The sequence below is a fragment of the Peromyscus leucopus genome, chromosome 2 (assembly GCF_004664715.2).
Source record: "Peromyscus leucopus breed LL Stock chromosome 2, UCI_PerLeu_2.1, whole genome shotgun sequence".
Lineage (NCBI taxonomy): Eukaryota > Metazoa > Chordata > Mammalia > Rodentia > Cricetidae > Peromyscus > Peromyscus leucopus.
Genome location: NC_051064.1, coordinates 127,600,559 through 127,624,181, shown reverse-complemented (window position 1 = coordinate 127,624,181; position 23,623 = coordinate 127,600,559). Strand labels below are relative to the sequence as shown.

General features: G+C 42.9%; 1 protein-coding gene across 1 annotated transcript; it reads left to right on the top strand.

Moving 5' to 3' along the window:
* The first annotated feature begins 406 nt into the window (after positions 1 to 406).
* Positions 407 to 2,744, top strand: LOC114686934 (heat shock cognate 71 kDa protein-like). Its single transcript, XM_028861626.2, has 2 exons — positions 407 to 2,254; positions 2,343 to 2,744. The coding sequence occupies exons 1-2, from the start codon at positions 481 to 483 to the stop codon at positions 2,507 to 2,509; spliced, it is 1,941 nt and encodes a 646-aa protein (XP_028717459.1). The 5' UTR covers positions 407 to 480; the 3' UTR covers positions 2,510 to 2,744.
* Positions 2,745 to 23,623: the final 20,879 nt, after the last annotated feature.

Genomic DNA, 23,623 nt, shown 5'->3' with positions numbered 1-23,623 from the left:
GAGGGCTAGAGCTTTGGTCACAACACAGATGTAGCAAGCCAGGTATCCCACAAAGTCTCCTGCATACACACATGCATATACATTTAAAGATACACACACACACACACACACACACACACACACACACACACACAATACATAAATAAAATAAAAAAAAAATGGGCTGGAGAGATGGCTCAGAGGTTAAGGGCACTAGGCTGCTCACCCAGAGGTCCTGAGTTCAATTCCCAGCAACCACATGGTGGCTCACAGTCATCGATAATGAAATCTGGTGCCCTCTTCTGGCAGCAGGCATACATGCAGGCAGAACATTGTATACAAAATAAATAAATAAATCTTAAAAAAAAAAACTAACCACGAGAGATGAACAAATAAATATTAGAAAAAATTGCTTGGGTCTCATTGAACGCGGAGGCAGCTTTCTGGGGGAATTCGTGCGGTCTCGTCGCTAGCGCAGCACAGGCCTACAAGCCAGCAACCATGTCTAAGGGACCTGCAGTCGGCATCGATCTTGGCACCACCTACTCCTGTGTGGGTGTCTTCCAGCATGGGAAGGTGGAGATAATTGCCAATGACCAGGGAAACCGAACCACACCAAGCTACGTTGCTTTCACTGACACAGAACGGCTAATTGGGGATGCCGCGAAGAATCAGGTTGCAATGAACCCCACCAACACAGTTTTTGATGCCAAACGTTTGATCGGACGTAGGTTTGATGATGCTGTTGTTCAGTCTGATATGAAGCACTGGCCTTTCATGGTGGTGAATGATGCAGGCAGGCCCAAGGTCCAAGTAGAATACAAAGGAGAGACAAAAAGTTTCTACCCAGAGGAGGTGTCCTCTATGGTTCTGACGAAGATGAAGGAAATTGCAGAAGCCTATCTAGGGAAGACTGTCACCAATGCTGTGGTCACTGTGCCAGCCTACTTCAATGACTCTCAGCGACAGGCAACAAAAGATGCTGGAACTATTGCCGGCCTCAATGTGCTTCGAATTATCAATGAACCAACCACTGCTGCTATTGCTTATGGGTTAGATAAGAAGGTTGGAGCTGAAAGGAATGTGCTGATTTTTGACTTGGGAGGTGGTACTTTTGATGTGTCAATCCTCACTATTGAGGATGGAATTTTTGAAGTCAAATCAACAGCTGGAGACACCCACTTGGGTGGAGAAGACTTTGATAACCGAATGGTCAACCATTTCATTGCTGAGTTTAAGCGGAAGCACAAGAAGGACATCAGTGAGAACAAGAGAGCTGTCAGGCGTCTGCGTACTGCCTGTGAACGGGCTAAGCGTACCCTCTCCTCCAGCACCCAGGCCAGTATTGAGATTGATTCTCTCTATGAGGGAATCGACTTCTATACCTCCATTACCCGTGCTCGATTTGAAGAATTAAATGCTGACCTGTTCCGAGGCACTCTGGACCCTGTAGAAAAGGCCCTTCGAGATGCCAAACTAGATAAGTCACAGATCCATGACATTGTCCTGGTGGGTGGTTCTACCAGAATCCCCAAGATTCAGAAGCTTCTGCAAGACTTCTTCAATGGAAAAGAACTGAATAAGAGCATTAACCCCGATGAAGCTGTTGCTTATGGTGCAGCTGTCCAGGCTGCCATTCTGTCTGGAGACAAGTCTGAGAATGTTCAGGATTTGCTGCTCTTGGATGTCACTCCTCTCTCCCTTGGTATTGAAACTGCTGGTGGAGTCATGACTGTCCTCATCAAGCGCAATACCACCATCCCTACCAAGCAGACACAGACTTTCACCACCTACTCTGACAACCAGCCTGGTGTGCTCATTCAGGTGTATGAAGGTGAAAGAGCCATGACCAAGGATAACAACCTGCTTGGAAAGTTTGAACTTACAGGCATACCTCCAGCACCCCGTGGTGTTCCTCAGATTGAAGTCACTTTTGACATTGATGCCAATGGCATCCTCAATGTTTCTGCTGTAGATAAGAGCACAGGCAAGGAGAACAAGATCACCATCACCAATGACAAGGGCCGCTTGAGCAAGGAGGATATTGAGCGCATGGTCCAGGAGGCTGAGAAATACAAAGCAGAAGATGAGAAGCAGAGAGACAAGGTTTCCTCCAAGAATTCATTGGAGTCCTATGCTTTCAACATGAAAGCAACAGTTGAAGATGAGAAACTTCAAGGCAAGATCAATGATGAGGACAAACAGAAGATTCTAGACAAGTGTAATGAAATCATCAGCTGGCTGGATAAGAATCAGACTGCAGAGAAGGAAGAGTTTGAACACCAGCAAAAGAAAAAAAAAAAAAAAAAAAAAAAAAAAAAAAAAAAAAAAAAAAAAAAAAAAAAAAAAAAAAAAAGAAAAAGTTGAACACCAGCAGAAAGAACTGGAGAAAGTCTGCAACCCCATCATTACCAAGCTGTACCAGAGTGCTGGTGGCATGCCAGGAGGAATGCCTGGGGGCTTCCCTGGTGGAGGAGCTCCTCCATCTGGTGGTGCTTCTTCAGGGCCCACCATTGAGGAGGTGGATTAAGTCAATCCAAGTAGAGGTGTAGCATTGTTCCACAGGGAAACAATTGAAGGACCCAAATTTAGCAAGTTTCATAGCAGTTTTAAATTTAAGCTGCTACAATAAATTACTGGGCATTCTCAATACTTGAACACGGAACATGTGCACAGGGAGAGGAAGTAAATAAAACATTGCACTTTATAAGCACTGTATCCTAAACGGAAAATGCAATGTCTAATAAAACAGGTGGAAAATGGAATGTCTAATAAAATTATTTAAATTGGCACCAAAAAAAAAAAAAAAACAAACAAACAAAAAAAAACAAAACAAAAAAAAAAAAAAAAAAACAAAAAAAAATTGCTTACCTATAATCTCAGAATTTGAGAGATGAAGGCAGGAAGATCAGAAGTTTAAGGTCGTCATTGGCTACATAGTGAGTTTTAGGTCAATTTGAGATGTCTGACAACTTGTCCTCAAACAAACAAACAAAGTCAAGCTGAGTGTGGTGGCACACGCTTTTAATCCCAGCACTGCAGACTCAGAGGCAGGTGGATCTCTGAGTTCAAGGCCAGCCTTGTCTACAGAGCAAATTACAGGGTGGCCAGGTCTACAAAGAGTAACCCAGTCTCAAAACACCCCCCCCAAAAAAAAAAATCAACCCATAAACAAACAAACAAACAACAACAACAAAAAAAAACAACAACAACAAGGAGTAGCTCAAATCTAAGATGGTCTTTCAATAAAAAACCCAAAGCCAGATATTGGGGTGGAAGCTGAAAGATCAGAGAAGCAGAGCAAGCCACAGCAGCCAACCTCACCTTGGCAACTCCTCAGTCGATCCCGTTTCTTCAAACTGAAAGCCTCTGAGTCCTCACCCAAAAGGGTCTCAGCTGAACTGCTTTAGTTCCTGTCTCCTCACGCCTTATAGACCTCTCTCAGCCCTGTCGTCACTTCCTGGGATTAAAGGCATGTGTGCTTCCCAGTACTGGGATTAAAGGTGTGTGCCGCCACTGCCTGGCTGTTTCCATTGTGGCCTTGAACTCACAGAGATCCAGACGGATCTCTGCCTCCCAAGTCATAGGATTAAGGGTGTGTGCCACCACTGCCTGACCTCTATGTCTAATCTAGTGGCTGACTCTGTCCTCTGATCCTCAGGCAAACTTTATTAGGGTACACAATATATCACCACAACAAGTGGCTAGAAAGAAGCCAGTGGTTGGGAGCTTCTCTTCCAAAGGACCTGGGTTTTGTTCCCAGCACCCACATGGCAGCTCACACCTGTCTGTAACTCCAGTTCCAGGGGATCTGATGCCCTCACACAGACATATATTCAGGCAAAACTCCAATGCACATAAAACAAACAAACAAACAAAAAACAAGAACAAACAAACAAAAAAGGAAAATCAAAATCAAACCCAAAAATTCATACCCAGTAAACAACTTTTCAAGCCAGCCAGTATTCTAGCATGACATGGAAGGGGCCCATAGGCTCCAGCCCTAACTGAGGAACTATGGACAGTTCATAGCTTCTAGGGGAGCGAGAGTGAATTTTCTTTAAGGGTGTGGTACCTGTAGGTTGACCAGTGGATGACCCACACCCAGCAGTAAAGGGGACTCAAAGCTGGGGGAAAGGTAGGGCGCTGGGGGTAGACCCTAGAGAAGTTTGAGGGCTGAGTGTAGAGTAAATATGATCTAAAAACGTTTTTGAAATTCTCAAAGAATTCATAAAAGTATTTTTTTTTTGAACCATGAAACAACTTTCTGTTTCTTATGTTCTCCTAGACCCTGGCAATCACTATTCTATCTTTTTCCTCTATAAATATGACCTTTTACACACCCATAGAAATGAATGCATACAGTATCTATCTGTGCATGAATGACATATTTTTCTTTTTCTTTTCTTCTTTTTTTCAGGACAAGTTTCTCTGTACAGCCCTGGCTGTACTGGAACTCACTGTAGACTCTGCCTCCTGGGTGCTGGGATTGCAGATGTGTGTCACCACGGCCAGTGTATAAATGACTTATTCCACACGGGGAGTCGACAAGAGGATGCTGGGAAAGCTCCCCGCTCCCCGCTGCTGAGCTGGAGCCCCAGGCACTTTGCACTTTCAGTTTAACTTCTGTTTGTTTGATTTCGTTTATTTATTTACTTTTTTGAGATAAGGTGTCACTACTGAGCTCTGGCTGCCGAGGAACTCACGGAGACCTGCCTGCCTCTGCCTCACCCTGTGCTGGGGTAGGAGGCCTACACCATATGGCGTGAGCTCTATCCCCTTCTGCTACCCCCTCCCCCCCAATGCTGGACTGCGGTCTGTTAGGGCTTTCCACAGTAGCTGCACCATTTTATTTTCAGTTTCTTGTCTTCTCAGCTATGTTCACACTGTAGTGACACAGGAAAAAAAAAAAAAAAAAAAGCTGGATTAATGCTGACCTTAGCACAATGGCCCCCAAACCACCCTTCCTCCCTGTGCTCTTTTTGCACATTAGGCAAAACAGATGCTCTTGATGAGATACAACAACTCTCTCCATCGTAGTTTGATAAAATCTCAGTGATCAAACGAATTCCTTTTCAATACTCTATGCCTCTAACTGGGGTGTAGGCACACAGCACTACTTCATGCTGTAGAGTCAAATAAGGTTGTTTCAAGGTCATGCCCTTGTAGGATTGTATCCAATTCTATTTGCTTTCTGATTCTTTTTTTTTTTTTTTTTCTGTCTTTCTTTTTCACCTCTCCCCCAAACAGGGTCTCATGCAGCCCTTCCTATACAGCTGATGATGAGCTTGAACTTAGGATCCTCCCGCCTCCATCTCCTAAATACTGGGACTACAAGATCATGCTACCGTGTCCAGTTGTTGAGATGAACCCAGGGCCTGGTGCATGCTAGGCATATGTTCTTCCAGCTGAGTTACAGCCCTCTCTCTCCCACACGCCGCCTTTATGTGAGACATGGTCCGATACCTTAGTTCAGGCTGGCCTGTAACTAAGGGCAATCCCCTTGCCTCAACTTCTCCATTCCTAGGATTTTAGACATGAGCCACCACACTGACTTTATTATTATTGGTTTTTGAATGGTGCTCTTTTTCAAATACAGACGGCATTCCATTTGTGTTTGAAAGAATAACTGACCCACTCTGGGTTATATAGATTGTCTATTGGACAGACATATTGAGTGAAGAGAAACTCTGTGCTGGGATAATCTTTTTGTACACTGTGATATGTCTCTGTCCTTCCTCACTTGCCTAAGGCACCTTCTGATTGGTTTAATAAAGAGCTGAATGGCCGATGGCTAGGCAGGAGAGGATAGATGGGACTTCCAGGCAGAGATAGGAACTTTGGGAAAGCATCTGAGGAGTAGGAGATTCACCAGCCAGACATGGAGGAAGTCAGACACACCGTACTGAGGAGTGGTAACAATCCTCGGGGCAGAAGGAAGATTAATATAAATGGGTTAATTTGTTTTAAGAGCTAGTTGGGAACAAGTATTAGCTAAGGCCAAGCTTTCATAATTAATAAAAAGTCTCTGTGTCATTATTCAGGAGCTGGCAGTTCCAAAGAAAGACCTGTTATAACTTTGACTTCAAGGAAAGAAACAGACAGTATTTATTGGCAATAATAAAATCTAAGTCAGGGTGATGTTGGCACACGCCTTTAATCTCAGCACTTGGGAGGCAGAGGCAGGTGGATCTCTGAGTTTGAGGCCAGCCTGGGCTACAGAGTGAGTTCCAGGAGAGCCAGGGCTACACAGAGAAACACTGTCTCCAAAAGAAAAGAAAAAAACCCCTAAGTTATCTTGTGAAATTAGAATTTTGGAAGGTTTGTGTTTGCCATGACAGCTTTCCTGTGTTGAAGGCTTTTATGATGAGACTGGGTGATGACATTAATGAATGGATTTTTACCATCTAGTTATTTTCTTTCCTTTTCCTTCCCCCAATGTAATATTTTTATTAATTATTTGGGAATTTCATACAATGTACCCAGATTACACTTGCTTCCCATTCCTCCCAGGTCCACCCTCCCACCGTCGTGCCCTCTCCACCAACAAAAAAACAAAACAAACCACTAAGTCCAATTGTGGTGCTCATATACTCCCTGGAGAATGGGCAAACTCCCAGTGGCCAGCCCCTTAAAAAAAAACCTGAGTCCTTAGCTGGGCTTGGTTGGACACACCTTTAATCACTGCACTTGAGAGGCAGAGGCAGGGAGATCTCCGTAAGTTTGAGGCCAGCCTGATCTACAAAGTGAATTCCAGGGTAGCCAGGGCTGTTACACAGAGAAACCCAGTCTCAATTGCCCCTGCCAAATAAATAAAGAAAATTGAGTCCTTTTCCACCCCTCTGCCAGAAGCCATGAACTGGGAAGAGGTGTACTTCAGCATCTTTATCACAGTTTTTAAGGACTCTCTTCAATAGCTTCCTGTCTGGGCTGTTTTTCTTTTCTTTTCTTTGGTTAAGTTGGGGGAGGGGAGGTTGTCACAGATTCCTTCAATGTTTGTTATTCTCAGAGTCTGCAGTCATCAATACCACGGCCGAACAAGCTTCCTTGCTCATAGCAGCTGGCGGCAGCAGGGATCATGGACTTCCAGATGGTTTCTGGCAGCTGCTTGGATCATGGACATCAACCTTGTCCCCAGTGACAGCACTGATCATGGAATCCAACCCCATCAGGCGGCAGCACAGATCACTGACACCTACATGGCCTCTGTTGTCAACACAGACCACGGACATCAGGCTTACGGCAGCATGGTCCACAAACACCAACACGGCCTCTGGGAGCAGCGTGGACAATAGAAGTCCTGTGAGACTCAGTTCAGAAAATGAACCAGTCTTCATCTCGATCATCCTGATGCTGCTCAGAGTCATGGTGATCAATTGGCTGGGCAGCACAACCAGGGGCAGGACCTGCGAGGGCGCCAGGCTATTGCACCATGCCCTGCCCTCGCCCAGCCACCCTGCCAGCACCCCAGACACAACCATCATGCTTGCAGCCTGCAGGCAGCGCCACGCCCCATGCTCTCCTAAGCAGGTAATGGGGTGGGTCTGCCTGGTGTTCACACTCTGCGGGCTCATCCTCCTTCGAATCTCCTCACCAAGCCTCCGCTGGTCTCTCAGCCTCCTTGGACCGGCTCCGTGGCCCCGAGTGTGCTGACGCCCATCACCATCTTGAATTTCTCCTCCTTTTTCTTTTTGGGATAAGACCTTGCTATGTATCCCTGGTGGTCTTGGGACTTAATTGACAGCTCAGCCTTGTATTTAACTTGAAACATTTTTCTCAACTCAACCTATAAAGTGTTGCAATTACGGTGGGATTATATTATAGATATGAGTCACCATATCCAGAGTTTATTATTTTTATTTTATTTTGTATGCATGTGGGTGTCTCTGTGTATGCTACCTGTGTGCAGGTATCTGTGGAGGGCAGAGGATGGTGCTATTGGATCTTCTGTAACTGGAGTGTATACTAGGTAGTTGTAAACTACTTGACATGGGTATTGGGAACCTAACCCAACTCTGGTACAAATCTTCTGGAAAAAAAAAATTATTATATACAGTGTGAAAGACAGGACATCCTTCAGTGCTGTTTAATATGCCTCAGGGGACATCTATCCTGTTTTGTTTTTTGAGACAGGGTTTGTCTATAGCCCTGGCTGTCCTGGAACTTGGCTGACGGCAAACTCACAGATCCTCCTACTCTGCCTCTTGAGTGCTGAGATACAAGATGTGCACCAACACCCCAACAATCATCCTATTCTTTGACCCTTCAATTAAGCTAGTCTGGCTGGCCAGCAAGCTCTAATCATCTGCTTGTATCTGCCTCTCCAGCATTGGGATTACAATCATAAGCCACCAAGCCCAGCTTTTTTTTAAAAAAAAATTAATTAATTAATTTATTTTTAAGATTTATTTATTTAATTCCCAGCAACCACATGGTGGCTCACAACCATCTATAATGAGATCTGATGCCTTCTTCTGGCATGCAGGCATGCATGCAGATAGAACACTGTTTATATAATAAATAAATAAATCCTTTTAAAAATGGGATTCTGGAGATCAAATTCAAGTCTTCATGGTGGCAAGATAAGCATTTTCCTGACTAAGCTTTCTGCCCCCTGGATTTTTACCATTTTATAATGAAATATCTCAGCGTCTAGAAGACTGGCATTTGTTAGTGAACCATTCTATCCCCATCCTCACACACCTTATCTAGAGGGATTGTATTAATTGTTTTTATGTTGTCATGATAAAATAAAATGACCAAGGCAGCTTTTAGAAGAAAGAGTTTATTTTGGCCTATGGTTCCAGAGTGGGAAGAACCCATCATGGTTCTTTTTTTGGTTTGCTTGTTTTGTTTGTTTGTTTATCTGTGTAGCCCTGGCTGTCCTTGATCTCACTCTGTAGCCCAGGCTGGCCTCAAACTCAGAGATCCACCTGCCTCTGCCTCCCAAGTGTTGGGATTAAAGGTGTGCACCACCACTGCCCTGAAGCAAGTCTTTCATTGTACTGCCAACTCCCAAATAATGATACAGAGACTTCTTATTAAGTATGAAAGCTTGGCTTTAGCTTAGGCTTCTGCCCAACTAGCTTGCATAACTTAAATTAACTTGTGTATATTAATCTATGTTCTGCCAAGTGGCTTGTTACCACCTCTGCTCAGTACTGAGAGTCCCATTTCCTCTGTATTTGCCTAGCAAATCTCACTTCTCTTCTTCCCAAAGTTCCTCTCTCTTCTTGGGAGTCCCACCTATCCTCTCTTGCCTAGCTATTGGCCATTAAGCTCTATTAAATCAATCAGAAGGTGCATTGGCAGAGATACCTTCATAGTGTACAAAAAGGTTATCCCACAACATTTCCCTCTTTTGTCTAAATAAAAAGGAACACAGTAAAACTATATACAATAAGAGCAATTATCAGGTAAGAATTACATTCATGGGCTGGAGAGATGGCTCAGAGGTTAAGAGCACTGACTGCTCTTCCAGAGGTCCTGAGTTCAATTTCCCAGCAACCACATGGTGGCTCACAACCATCTGTAATGAGATCTGGTGCCCTCTTCTGGCCTGTAGACATACATGGAGGCAGAACACTGTATACATAAAAAAAAAAAAAAAAAAAAAAAAAGAATTACATTCACAATGTCAAGTCCAGTTGTATTTGACAACTTTGGAGAAAAATATTCTATTATCTATCCTATCTTGGTGAGTCCAAAATTTTATACCTAAACCACTTTCTATGATACCTTGTGTTACCAGGCTAAAAATGTCCTTTTAGACCTTAAACATTTTCTTAGATAAATAACTTAAGCTTTTATGTCTCTCTAACTTATAAACTTTACATCTCTTTTGTAAGTTTCTTTTCTGAATTTGGTAATGAAGAAAATGGTATAACTATCTAGTATTCAACTCTTACCAGAGATCTGAGAAGCATATATTACCTGAGTACACAGGAAGTGCAGATCAAACAACTTCCAAAACCATAAAAGTGCCAGAGACAGTTGGCTGCCTGAATAGTCACTCAAGACTCCTCTGCAACATTGGGGTATCCATTGTCAGCTGTCAAGCCTAGAATATCTGGTAGACTTTTTTGTGAAGCAGGAATTTTGAAGGACTGGCCTATCTTGTCTTGGCAAAGTTCTGCAGTTGACTATCTTTGTGTCCTGCTTGTCTAATTTGGACAACATACTGTCAGCAGTTGAGGCAAGGGCAGTTTCCTGTCCAGTGGATAGCTCTGCCACATTGAAAGCAAACTCCATATAGAGGATCTTTGAAGACTATAATCCCTTTTAGAAGTAGATTGATGTTGCCAGGAACAGATGTGTCTCACTGTCATGAAAAGCCTTATGTTATTTAGACATCTTTTTGTTTTTACTTCTTTTTTCCAGAGCTGAGGGCTGAACCTAGGGCCTTGCACTTGCTAGGCAAGCACTCTACCACTGAGCTAAATCCCCAACCCCTATTAAGACATCTTAAATTGTCATACTCTGTAAATCTCTGAAGTGTTTGAAGACCACCTATCTCTCCAAAATATATCTCTGTTTGATCTTGAAAACATAACCTGCAATTTTTTTTTTTTTGAGACAGGGTTTCTCTGTGTAGTTTTGGTGCCTGTCCTGGATCTCACTCTGTAGACCAGGCTGGCCTTGAACTCACAGAAATCTGCCTGGCTCTGCCTCTCGAGTGCTGGGATTAAAGGCATGTGCCACCACCACCCAGCCTATCCTGCAATTCTTAATTATCCTAAATAGTTTGTAATAATAGCTTTTAAGTACTAGAACTTTACATTACATTTTTAAATCAATTGCGTAGGTACAATACATTAAACAAGAGTAGAAACATATATACAATATGTTATAATAAAAATTATCTTAAATTTGTATCACTATATAACAATTCATACTAATGTGAAATATTTGAAACTAATAGTTGCTTTTAAGTTTCAAGTAGATTCAATGATCTACCCATTTCTCCTGTTATTCCTTTATACCCCTTTTTTTCTTTTCAGAAAAGATATCCCTGAATCTAGCCTCCTTTGCTTAATTTCCTCCTGACTATGACCAATAACAACTTGCAACAAACCCCCTAAACAATGGCAACATCTGTAACCCACAATGACCTCTTAGGAATGGGGGCATCATGTACTTAAAATTACTTTCTGCTTCCTGGGGGCAACATCATCTTTAGAGGACCTGAGTAAATTAGAATAATGGTCAAGTCCTGGGAGAGCTATCTATATTATTTGTTGTCCAGTCTCTGTGTGATGGAAAAGTGCAGCGCTTCTCTGACGTCCTGGCTAGAGTAGTCTGTAATGCTGGACCATCTCAGCTAGCAGCTTTGAAGTTGTTCTGGATGCAGAATTTTGAGGAAACTGCAACAGAGGCATTCTGAGAGGCTGGATCACCTGGACTATTTGTGTTCTTTGGTGTCTGGTCCTTTTGTTCTGAAAACACACAAACTTTTAAAGGTAACACACATATCTGCATTAACACAAGTAGGGAATGTTCAGTGTGCACAAATTAGCTAAAGATGATTCTCTATTCTATGTTTGAGGTAGTAAAAGGCATCAGTTAACTTTATAGGTCTCTTTGGACTGTTTAACCAAACTGTAATATAAATTTCTATCTATGTCATATGAAAGGATGTTGTGTAATAATAAGTCACGAGGACTCCATAGCCAAGATTGGATCATCTCTCATCCAACTCAGAGCTGTTCCCATGAAGAAGGATCAGCCTATCCATCACCTGTTTTGTAGTTTTTCTTGGTTTGTTCCTTCATGTCTGTAGCCAAGATTTTCAGGAGGTCTCCCTTTGTCAAACATGTTCTTTCTTAATTTTGAAGGAATCTATAGCTTTTAGTTTCCTATGGAAACAAAGGTACAACCTCTTCCTTGATGCAACACATTTCTTGACTTTCATCCTGAAGTTAAAACATCCTTAAAATGTATAGACAGGTTTCATTCAGTAGTTTGCATAATCCAATGTCCCTTTGTAGCTGTTGTTTTTGCTCATTAGCATTTAAAATTTAAAGTTAATAAAGCAATAAATATATAGGATCCGGATGTCATGTGTATTTCCCATCCTTGTATGGATTATTTTTTATATTATTTTACGCTTTCTATAAAGAATTTATTATTTTTAAACTATTTTTTTCTATGATTATCTATATTTTTTTTTTCAGCATCTAAGAACATTTTCAAGCATTCTATACCTGTTCAGAGATTTTTTTTCATTCAGGGCCTGACTTTTTTTTTTTTTTTCCTGAGACAGGGTTTCTCTGTGTAGCTTTGGTGCCTATCCTGGATCTCACTCTGTAGACCAGGTTGGCCTTGAACTCACAGAAATCCACCTGGCTCTATCTCTTGAGTGCTGGGGTTAAAGATGTGTGCGTCACCACTGCCGGGCCAGGTCTGGCTTTTTATGTAGCTCTCTGACCACATGAGCCAAGTCTTAAAGGGCCAAGCTACCTGCTGCATGGCTCCATTTAGCACATGGCACTCACAACTGGCTCCATGTCTCTCAGGTCACTCCAGCAGGCTTTCTTACTGGTTATGGGCTGCAACTGTTGTTTGCCTTTCCATAAGAGCCTAGCTTCATGTCCACAGGGATCTACCAGGAGCTGTGCCTATCTGCTCCAGCTCTGGGAAGTTGGTGGGCCCACACTGCACCTAGTAACATGCCAGCTGCTCAAGTGCTTGTCTACACACAAGGGCCTCTTAACGAAGCCACATTTTTGTATGCCATGAGCACCATGACTGCCTGAGAGACTGCAGTTACTAGGAAGCGGTGTCTGGCTCCGTGTTCAGAACTTTTTTTCCCCAGGTTTTTCAGGCTCTATGTGAATATACGTGTCCCATGTTGGGTGCCATATGTAGCAGGTCTTTCTTTGAATCACCAGCTCCCAAATCATGACATGGAGACTTCTTATCAGTTATAAAAGCTTGGCCTTAGCTTAGGTTTGTTCCCAATTAGCTCATAACATAAATTAACTTTGTTTATATTAATCTACGTTCTGCCATGTGGCTTGTCACCTCTGCTCAGCGTCATGAATCCCATTTTTTCCATGTCTGGCTGGCAAATTTCACTTCTCTTCTTCCCAGAGTTCCTCTCTCTTCCTGGAAGTCCTGCCTATTCTCTCTTGCCTATCTATTGGATGCTCAGCTCTTTATTAAACTCATCATAAGCTGCCTTGAGAGAGACACATCTTCACAGTATACAAAAAGATTATCTCACAACACTGCCCAGCCCCATCGTGGCGTGGCTCTTATGCTATGGGGAGGCATAGCAGTAAGTAGTAGGCATGGTGGCAGAAGCAAGAATCTGAGAGGTCACATTTTCAACCCCAAACATGAAGCAAAGAGCAAACCGGAAATAGGATTAGGCTATGAACTATTAATGTCCATCCCCAGTGACATACTTCCTCCTGCCAGGCTGTATCTTCTAAATCTTCCAAATCGCTCCACTCACTGAGATCCAAGTGTTCAAATGCTCCAGTCTATGAGGGTCATTTCTCATTTAAGCTACCAGAGGGATCAAACCCAGGAATCTGTACCTGGCAGGCAAGCACTATACCACTGAACTACATTCCCAGCCCTATACCAGTATTTCCTAAATGACTATTGCATGATTACAAAATAAATTGATAGGTAGTACATTCATCCATTTAAATGTAAGATGTACCAATCAATTTAAATGTAAGAGAATACCAAACATTTCACTGATATGGTTTAAGATTTCACATTGAAATTCCCTATTAAAAAAATCTATAATTGGCCGGGCGGTGGTGGCACACGCCTTTAATCCCAGCACTCGGGAGGCAGAGCCAGGCGGATCTCTGTGAGTTTGAGGCCAGCCTGGGCTACCAAGTGAGCTCCAGGAAAGGCGCAAAGCTACGCAGAGAAACCCTGTCTCGAAAAAACCAAAAAAAAAAAAAAAAAAAAAAATTTTATAATTATGCTGGTTGGTGGTAGCACATGCCTTTAATCCCAGTACTAGGGAGGCAGAGGCAAGTGAATCTCTGAGTTCTAGTCTGCAGAGTGAGTTCCAGGACAGCCAGGGGTACAAAGAGAAACCTTATCTGCAAACAAAATAAAACAAAATCTATAATTACTTTGTGTGTGTGTGTGTGTGTGTGTGTGTGTGTGCGCCTGTGCGCGCGCACACGCGCGCACTTGAGATATTGCTTAGGAGCACAACACTTGACTAGCTTGTAAAAAGTTCTCTATTTAATCCTGAGTATTGCAAAAGAAAAGAAGAAAAGAAGTAGTAGGGAGTAGGAAAAAGAGAGGGAAGAGGGGGAGAAAAAGGAAGGATGGATATAGTAAGATAAAAAGGTCAATTATTGAATCTACTTTTAAAAAGGAATTACTTGTTTTATTTATTTATTTTTATTTATTTATTTATTTATTTTTGGTTTTTCAAGACAGGGTTTCTCTGTGTAGCTTTGCGCCTTTCCTAGAACTCACTCTGTATGCCAGGCCGGCCTCGAACTCACAGGGATTCACCTGCCTCTGCCTCCCGAGTGCTGGGATTAAAGGCGTGTGCCACCACTGCCCAGCTAAATTACTTGTTTTAAATAGGATAAGCAATGAAATTTTTTGTCTGAGTTTATCAAATGTTACTGGACTTAATATATATAATGGAGTTTTTTGTCTGATTCTGTTAAATGTTAATGGACTAGACATCATTAATGTAATTCTTGACTGCATATATTGTATATACTTATTGGATATAGTTTTTCTTGTATTAGTTATAAGACTTTTTAAATTTTAGACAAAAAAGGGGAAATGTGGTGATATTGTGTTCCCCAAAATATTGTGCACCCTAATAAACTTATCTGGGGTCAGAGAACAGAACAGCCACTAGATACAGAGGCCAGAAAATGGTAGCACACACACCTTTAATCCTAGCATTCTGAAGGCAGAGATCCATCTGGATCTCTGTGAGTTCAAAGCCATTCTGGAAACAGCCAGGCATGGTGACTCACGCCTTTAATCCCAGGAAGTAATGGCAGAGAGCAGAAAAGTATATAAGGTGTGAAAACCAGGAACTAGAGCTGGTTAAATTTTTAGGCTTTTGAGCAGCAGTTCAGCTGAGAGATCCATTTGGATGAGGACACAGAAGCTTCCAGTCTGAGGAAACAGGATCAGCTGAGGAACTGGCAAGGTGAGATGGCTGTGGCTTGTTCTGCTTCTCTGATCTTCCAGCATTCACCCCAATAACTGGCCTCAGGTTTGTTTTTTATTGATAAGACCCTTTAAGATTCATGCTACAGAAGGAGGAGAGGGAAGAGAGAAGAGGAGGAGAAGTGCTATTTTTTGATGATTGTTCCTGTAAGACCAATGATGAATATCCATGATTATCTTGAAGGGGGCAATTTAGAGATGAATAGCTAAATACCAATACCAATACCAAGTCCTGCTTCTGGTTTAATTCTGCACTCAGTTCCACTCAAAGACATCAGGCCTCACTCCTGCTACTGTCCTGGAGAACACAACCCCAAGGCACCCCTGCATGACTGTCTTGAGGTGACCGACCCGATCCAGTCTATCAGAGCTGATCGGACTGATGTCCTGTTGGTGGTACCAGAGGAGGTATTGTTCACGGATGGGAGCCGTTTCTTCCAAGACAAGATCAGGTACACAGGAGCAGTGGTGGTGACCATAAGACTATGTGGGCCCAATCTTTAAGCAGGGGAACCTCAGCTCAACAAGGTGAGCTTTTAGCTTTGACTCAAGTGTTTCACTGGGTGAAAGACAAGGCTATCTATCCCACATACAATCACATGCAATATGCTTTCGCCATGGTTCGTGATGATGGGGCTGTATACAGGGAAAGAAGTTTGCTAACTTTATCAGGAAAAGAAGTAAAGAAAAAAATAGTGAAGAAATTTTAGCCCTGTTGGAACCTATCTGGTTACTCAAGAGGAGTGTCCATTGCCCATTGCAAAGGGACACCAAAGAGGAGATTCCCCAAAAGCCAGAGGCAACAGTGTGGCGGCCTTGGCTGCCTGAGAAGTGGTCCTAGAAGCAGTGGGGCCTCTCCAAGTCTTGGTAGCCCTACTGGAGCTCAGCTTACCAGACCAACTGGAATGCACCCCAAGTGAGAGTGACTGGGCAAAACTAGAACTGACCACACGGTTTAGCCGGGGATTGTGGTTGCTGCCAGGCGGCTTGGCTGAGAAGGCAAATGGTTACGTTCCCCACCAAGCCCCTCACCTGCTGGAAACTGCTGAACTCCTCAGACCCAGGCATTATGTTTCAAGTTTGGAAAGCCCTATTAAAGACACCCTTTCTGATATGTCCCACCTGTGCTCGGGTGAACCCCAAAGAGGGAAGAAGATTCCACACAGGATCTGGCCTCGAAGAAACGGGCCTGTGAACTTTGGGAGCTGGCCTTTACTGAAATCAGCCCTCCTGTTTTTGGCTATAAATAATTGCTGGTGTTTGTGTAGACACCTTCTCAGAATTTGTGTAAGCCTACCCCACCCAGAGACCGCCCCGATAGTTACTAAGAAATGTCTTCGGGAAATAACTCCAGATTTGGACTGCCCCTAGATTTGAGGTCTGACAATGACCTGGCCTTCGTGGCCAAAGTGTCTGACAATCTGACCAAGAGCTGGGCAGTGGTGGCCCAATGCTTTTAACCCAGGACTCAGGAGGCAGAGGCAAGCTGATCTCTGAGTTTGAGGCCACCAAACCTCAACCTGAGTGTAGCCGGACTTTCTTTAGGGACCACCAGCTCCCAAATAATGACATGGAGAGTTATTATTAATTATGAAAGCTTAGTCTTTAACTCAGGCTTGTTCCTTACTAGCTCTTATAACTGAAATTAACCTGTTTCATTGATTTATATTCTGCACATGGCTCTTTAACTCTCCTCCATTCTTCTTTTTTTTTTTTAAGCTTTATTTATTTTATTTATTTATCTCATTATAGATGGTTGTGAGCCACCTTGTGTTTGCTGGGAATTGAACTCAAGACCTCTGGAGGAGCAGCCAGTGCTCTTAACCTCTGAGCCATCTCTCCAGCCCAGCTCTCCTCCATTCTGTACATTAGACTCCCTCTGTGCCTGCTGGCAAAATCTGCTGCACCAGATTCTAACCCAGAGTTCCTCTCTCTCCCCGGAAGTTCTGCCTATCCTCTCCTGCCCAGCTATTGGCCGTTCAGCCTTTTTATTAAACCAACCATGTACCTTAGGCAGGTAAGGTAAAACAGCAACACATCTTTACACAGTTTAATCAGTTATTCCACAACAGGCCAGCTTTGTCTACATAGTGAGTTCCAGGACATATAGAGCTATGCGGAGAAACCCTGTCTCAAATAAACCAAACCAAAACAACCCTCTGCCCCCCCCTACAAAAAACACCTCAGTTTATTTAACTTAGTCTGTTAAACTGATTTCACAAAACTTTCTTCTGCAGTTGCCAAGCAAGATATCAGGATGTGGTTTTTGTCTTTAAAAACTCTGACTATGGGGCTGGAGAAATGGTTCAGCAGTTAAGATCACTGGCTGCTCTTCCAGAGGTCCTAGCTTCAATTTTCAGCACCCATATAGGAGCTCACACCTGTCTATAACTCCTGCTCCAGGGGATCTGACACCCTCCCATAGATATACATGAAGGCAAACCAATGCCCATAAAATAAAAGTAAATTATATATGTTAAAAAAAAAGCAAACTCTTACTATAAACACTTGGTGTCATACTTGGGTGCCAAATACCTGAGTATATTAGCAGCTGCCTGGAACAAAGACTTTCAAATGGGTATAGACTGTGTCTGAGTGGTCTTCTCCGGTGGGCACCCCATAACAGTGCAGCGATAAACAGGACACTCTCTCAATAGGAGTGAGTACTGCTTGTAGTAGTTTGAAAGTAATTGGCCCCCATAATCTCATAGGGAGTGGCACTATTAGGAAGTGTGGCTTTGTTAGGGGAACTATGTCACTGTGGGGGCGGGCTTTGAGGTTTCCTGTGCTCAGGCGACTACCCAGTACGTTAACTGACTTCCTGTTGCCTGCGAGATGTAGCACTCTCAGCTTCAGGACCACGTCTGCCTGCACATCACCATGTTCCTCATCATGATGATAACAGACTGAACCTCTGACACTGTAAGTGAGCCACCCACTTCAATGTTTTGTTTATAAGAGTTGCTGTGGTCATGGTGTCTCTTTTACAGCAATAAAAACTCCAACTAAGACACTGCCATAGTTGGTTTATACCATGTGGTCACCGTATCAAAGATGGCGGTGGAGTCACATGGTATGCCATTTACTCTAAGGTGAGCCCATCACCAACACACTCCTTTCTTCTTTTTCTCTTTAAAAATATTTTCCTAAACAAGAGTTGAATCTCGCTGGACAGTGGTGGCGCACGTCTTTAATCCCAGCACTTGGGAGGCAGAGGCAGGCGGATCTCTGTGAGTTCGAGGCCAGCCTGGTCTATAAAGTGAGTTCCAGGAAAGGCGCAAAGATACACAGAGAAACCTTGTCTCAAAAAACAAAAAAACAGCCGGGCGGTGGTGGCGCACGCCTTTAATCCCAGCACTCGGGAGGCAGAGCCAGGCGGATCTCTGTGAGTTCGAGGCCAGCCTGGGCTACCAAGTGAGTCCCAGGAAAGGCGCAAAGCTACACAGAGAAACCCTGTTTCGAAAAAAACCAAAAAAAAAAAAAAAAAAAAAAAAAAACAAAAAAACAAAATCACACACACACACACACACACACACACACACACACACACAAAGTGGAATCTCTTATTAAGATCTCCTGTCCTGAAACTCAGTTGTAGACCAGGCTGGCCTCAAAATCACGGAAATACTCCTGCCTCTGCCTCCTGAGTGCTGAAATTAAAGGGTGTTACCCCCACCACCTGGGCTTTGTCACAAGTTTTTTTTTTTTTCTTCTTAAGATTTATTTATTTAGGGGAAGAGAGATGACTCAATGGTTAAGATTTATTTATTTATTATGTATATAGTAGTCTGTATACATGTATCTCTGCAGGCCAGAAGAGGGCACCAGATGGTTGTGAGCTACCATGTGGTTGCTGAAAATTGAACTCAGAACCTCTGGAAGAGTAGCCATTGCTCTTAACCGCTGAGCCATCTCTCCAGCCCCTGTTACAAGTTTTAAAATAACTTTTTGTTATAAATTTTACTGATTTTTTTTTAAATCACACTCAAATGAACTTACAAATCCTGAGATACACAAAGTTTATAGAATAGTCTTACAAATCTTGAGATAAAGTTTATATTTTGAAGAAATATGTATTCAAGTCTTTTGCCTTTTTCCAGGGCTGGACATGGGATGTAGTGCCTTTTATGTAATACTAGGAATGTACTTTACTACCAAGTTATAGCCTCACCTCACCCCACCCTGCCCCATTTGTTTTCAGGAATCTGTTTTTCTAACAAGCAGAAACCTTTAGGCTTGTTTACTCAATAATAATGTTTCTGTTTACCTGGCCAAAGTCCTCCTGTTTAGGACAATATTACCAGCACTACACTTTTGGGGAAAGAGAGAAATTGGAATTGACACTCCCCATCTCACACCCAGCACCCATCATTCCAGTTTCAAATTACCAAATTACCACAGTGCTATCAAATTAGGTCTGGCTGTCACGTCTCCATATATGAGTGCTTTGCCTGCATGTATGTCTGTCTGTGCACCACTTTTGTGCAGTGTACACAGTGCAAGGGTTGCAGTCCCTGGAACTGGAGTTATAGATGGCTGTGAGCAACCAAGTGAGTTCTGGAAACTGAACCTGGATCCTCTTTGTTTGGTTTTGTTTTTAAGATTTATTTATCTTGGGCTGGAGAGATGGCTCAGAGGTTAAGCGCACTGACTTCTCTTCCAGAGGTCCTGAGTTCAATTCCCAGCAACCACATGGTGGCTCATAACCATCTGTAATGAGATCTGGTGCCCTCTTCTGGCCTGCAGTCATACATAATAAGTAAATAAATAAATCTTAAAAAAAAAAAAAAAAAAAGATTTATTTATCTAGCTGGGTGGTGGTGGCTGCGGAGGCGGCGGCGGCGCGTGCCTTTAATCCCAGCACTCAGGAGGCAGAGGCAGGTGGATCTCTGTGAGTTCGAGGCCAGCCTGGTCTACAGAGTGAGTTCCAGGAAAGGCACAAAGCTACACAGAGAAACCCTGTCTCAAAAAAAAAAAAAAAAAAAAAAAAAAAGATTTACTTATCTATTTATTATGTATACAGTGTTCTGCCTGCACACCAGATCTCATTATAGATGGCTGTGAGCCATCATGGGGATGCTGGGAATTGAACTCAGGATGTTTGGAAGAGCAGTCGGTGCTCTTAACCTCTAAGCCATCTCTCCAGCCCTGGCAGAAGGTTTTGAAATGAATAGAAGAGGGTCAGAATTGGTAGTGGGAGAGAGAGGAAGGCGATGTCAGGAGGCTGTAGGTTACTTTGAGATCATTGTCATGAATACATTAGATCAATGGTTCTCAACCTTCTTGACACTGCAACCCTTTATACACTTCCTCATGCTGTGGTGGACCCCACCCCCACCCCCACCCCCCAGAAAATCATTTTGTTACTATTCCATAACTGTAATTTTGAGTTGTAATGTAAATATCTGACGTGTTGGATATCCAACATGTAACACCTGTAGAGGTCTCGACCTACAGGATGAGAATGAATGTGTTAGAGGCACTTTTAAAAATCTACCTCAGAAGATTGTCCACGGTCCGAAAAATTTCTGCCACTTGAGCAGGAAATTCTTTCTGTTCAGGGATGTCAGAGCTACAGTTTACACAAAAGAAAAAAAGTGTATTTTTGTGGGGGTGGGGTGGGAGGGGAGAAGGGGAAGCGCTGAGACAGGGTCTCTCTGTGTAACAGCTCTGGCTGTCCTGGAACATCGTTTTGTAGCCCAGGCTGGCCTCATACTCACAGAGATCCGCCTGCCTCTGCCTCTGCTGCGATTAAAGGTGTGCGCCGCCGCTGCCCAGCTCCTTTTCAGTATTTGTGTAGTTCAGTTTTCTAGGTTTTAGTGCATAAATCTTAACAAAGCTGATTCCTTGTAAATTTGCAAATAAAAATTATCTTTAAAGTGTTTTTTACACTTATGAATTTATCCTCTGCCTGTGTGGCACACACATCCACACCCACCACACCACACATGTATGTATCATAGCACAAGTGTGGAGGTTGGAGGATAACTTTTGGGAGTTGGTTCTCTCCTTCCACCACGTGGGTTTCAACAATTGGACTCAGTCTTCAGGCTTGATGACAAGTGCCTTTGTCCTCTGAGCCATTTGCTGGGCCAAGATTTCTTTCCCCCCTCTTGTACTAGGGATTAAAACTGGAAACTGGAGTGCCATACATGTGACATAAGCACTTTATCATAGAAATCCAGTCATGACTTAAGGAATATCTTTTCATTCTTTTTTTTTAATTAATTCCTTTTTATTTTATTTTATTTTTTGTTATGTATACAGTATTCTGCCTACGTACATGCTTGCAGGCCAGAAGAGGGTGCCATATCTCATTATGGATGGTTGTGAGCCACCACGTGGTTGCTGGGAATTGAACTCAGGTCCTCTGGAAGAACAGCCAATGCTCTTAACCACTGAGCCATCTCTCCAGCCCCGATCTTTTCATTCTTTTGTAGGTTTTTTTGAGACAGGGTTTCTCTGTGTAGCCCTGGCTGTGTTGGAACTCTCTCCGTAGACCAGGCGGGCTTCGAACTCACAGAGATCCCCTGCCTCTGATCCCATGTATTGGGATTAACGGCCTGTACCATCATGTCTAGCTCAGCCTCTGCTTTTTACTTTATACAGAGTGTCACTAAATTTTGTAACATAGACTGGCGTTAAACTTTGAATCTACCTACTTTAGCCTATTCCAGTTCCTCTGTATCTTTATCAATACTCTTTTATTTATTTTAAGTTCTTGGTTTCTTATTTTTTTTACTTAAATATTTATTTATGTATTTATTTATTTATGTGTGTGTGTGTGTGTGTGTGTGTATGTGTGTGTGTGTGTGTGTGTACAATGCCTAGCATGACCTCTTTTCACCAGGTAGACAGTCTTGAATAATCTATTCAAGGGGGCTTAGTCCCACTTAATGACGTCTGCCTCCTGAGCACTGAAACTCTGCAGACACATGCTCAGCCTGTCTTTCCAGATCAGACCCTGGCAGTCTGAGCAGACTCAGGCAGGAGTGAGAACTCTGGTGAAGTTTCCTGTGGGTGACTTCAGTATTCTTGCTGGTGACCCAGCTTGCCTATAGATGGCCAATGAGGAAAAAGGTAGGATACTTGAAACAAAACCAAGAAGGTCTTACTGACAAGCCGGAAGTGATGATGCCCAGTGTCAGTCTTCCAAGTACCATGACAACAGGAGCACACCACTGGGTCCAGCGTTTTTTGTTTTTGTTTTTTTTTTTTTTTGTAACAGTCAAATCCAAATTGACTTTTAGCTTCTTTGAAGAGCTATCTATTCAATTATTTTGTGCCCCCCTTTTCATTCCAGTACTGGACATGGTATGTAGTGTAGACAGAGTTTTCCTGTCCTAACTGCCTGCTCCCATATAACCAACATAGAGGCTTAATATTATTTACGGAGGCTTAATGTTATTTATAAATTGTCAGCCAATAGCTCAGGCTTGTTACTAGATAACTCTTAAACTTAAATTAACCCATATTTCTCATGGCTTGTTACCTCATTTTTTTTTTTTCTGAGACAGGGTTTCTCTGTGTTGTTTTGGTGCCTGTCCTGGATCTCACTCTGTAGACCAGGCTGGCCTTGAACTCACAGGGATCTGCCTGGCTCTGCTTCTCAAGTGCTGGGATTAAAGGCATGCGCCACCACCGCCTGGTGTTACCTCATTTTCTACACTTCCTGCTTCCTGGGCAGCTGGCTGGCGTCTCCCCTGACTCCACCCTTCTTCACCCAGTATCCTGAGTTTGATTGTCCCACCTAACTTTATCCTTTCTTGCGATAGGCCAATCAGCTTCTTTATTAGCTAATGAGAGTAATACACATTCACAGTGTACAGAAGGATTATCCCACAGCAATATAGTGCCTTGTGTGTAATACTAGACAAGTATTCTACTACCAAGTTATGGGTCCCCCCTCTTTTAGTCTTGTTTTTTATTGTTGAGTTGTAAGCTTTCTTTGTTGCTTTTGTTTTGTTTTTGGGACAGTGTCTTATTGTGTAGCCTGGAACTTGATGTCTTCCTGCTTCCACTTTCTTTTGAAGTAGACCAGGCTGGCTTCAAACTCACAAAGATCCTCCTGCCTCTGGTTCCCAAGAGTTGTGATTAAAGGCATGCACTACCAAGAAGGGCTTTGCCTCCATTTTTCTTCATGTTGTGATTATATTATATGCATGGTCCACTGCAACTGGAGTTTTGTGTATTCTTCATATATTCTAGACATCAATCCCATATACATATGGTTGTGTTTTGTCTTTATACAAGCATGCTACTGGCTAGTTACAGTGTTTTCTTCTGTCTAGTTACAGTGTTTTTCTTTCTCTTTATTTTAATGAGGTTTTATTCTCTCTACCTGCCAGCCCTACCTATTCTTACTCCCGCCTAGCTATTGGCTGTTCAGCTGTTTATTAGACCAATCAGATGTTTTAAACAGGCAATGAAACACAGCTTGACAAAGTTAAACAAATGCAACATAAAA

What these genes read in the sequence shown, in the direction of transcription:
- LOC114686934 (XM_028861626.2), top strand. Translation starts at nt 481, where the DNA reads ATGTCTAAGGGACCTGCAGTCGGCATCGATCTTGGCACCACCTACTCC. An exon ending in GACTGCAGAGAAGGAAGAGT is followed by an intron (nt 2,255 to 2,342) that starts TTGAACACCAGC and finishes AAAAAGAAAAAG; the next exon opens with TTGAACACCAGCAGAAAGAA.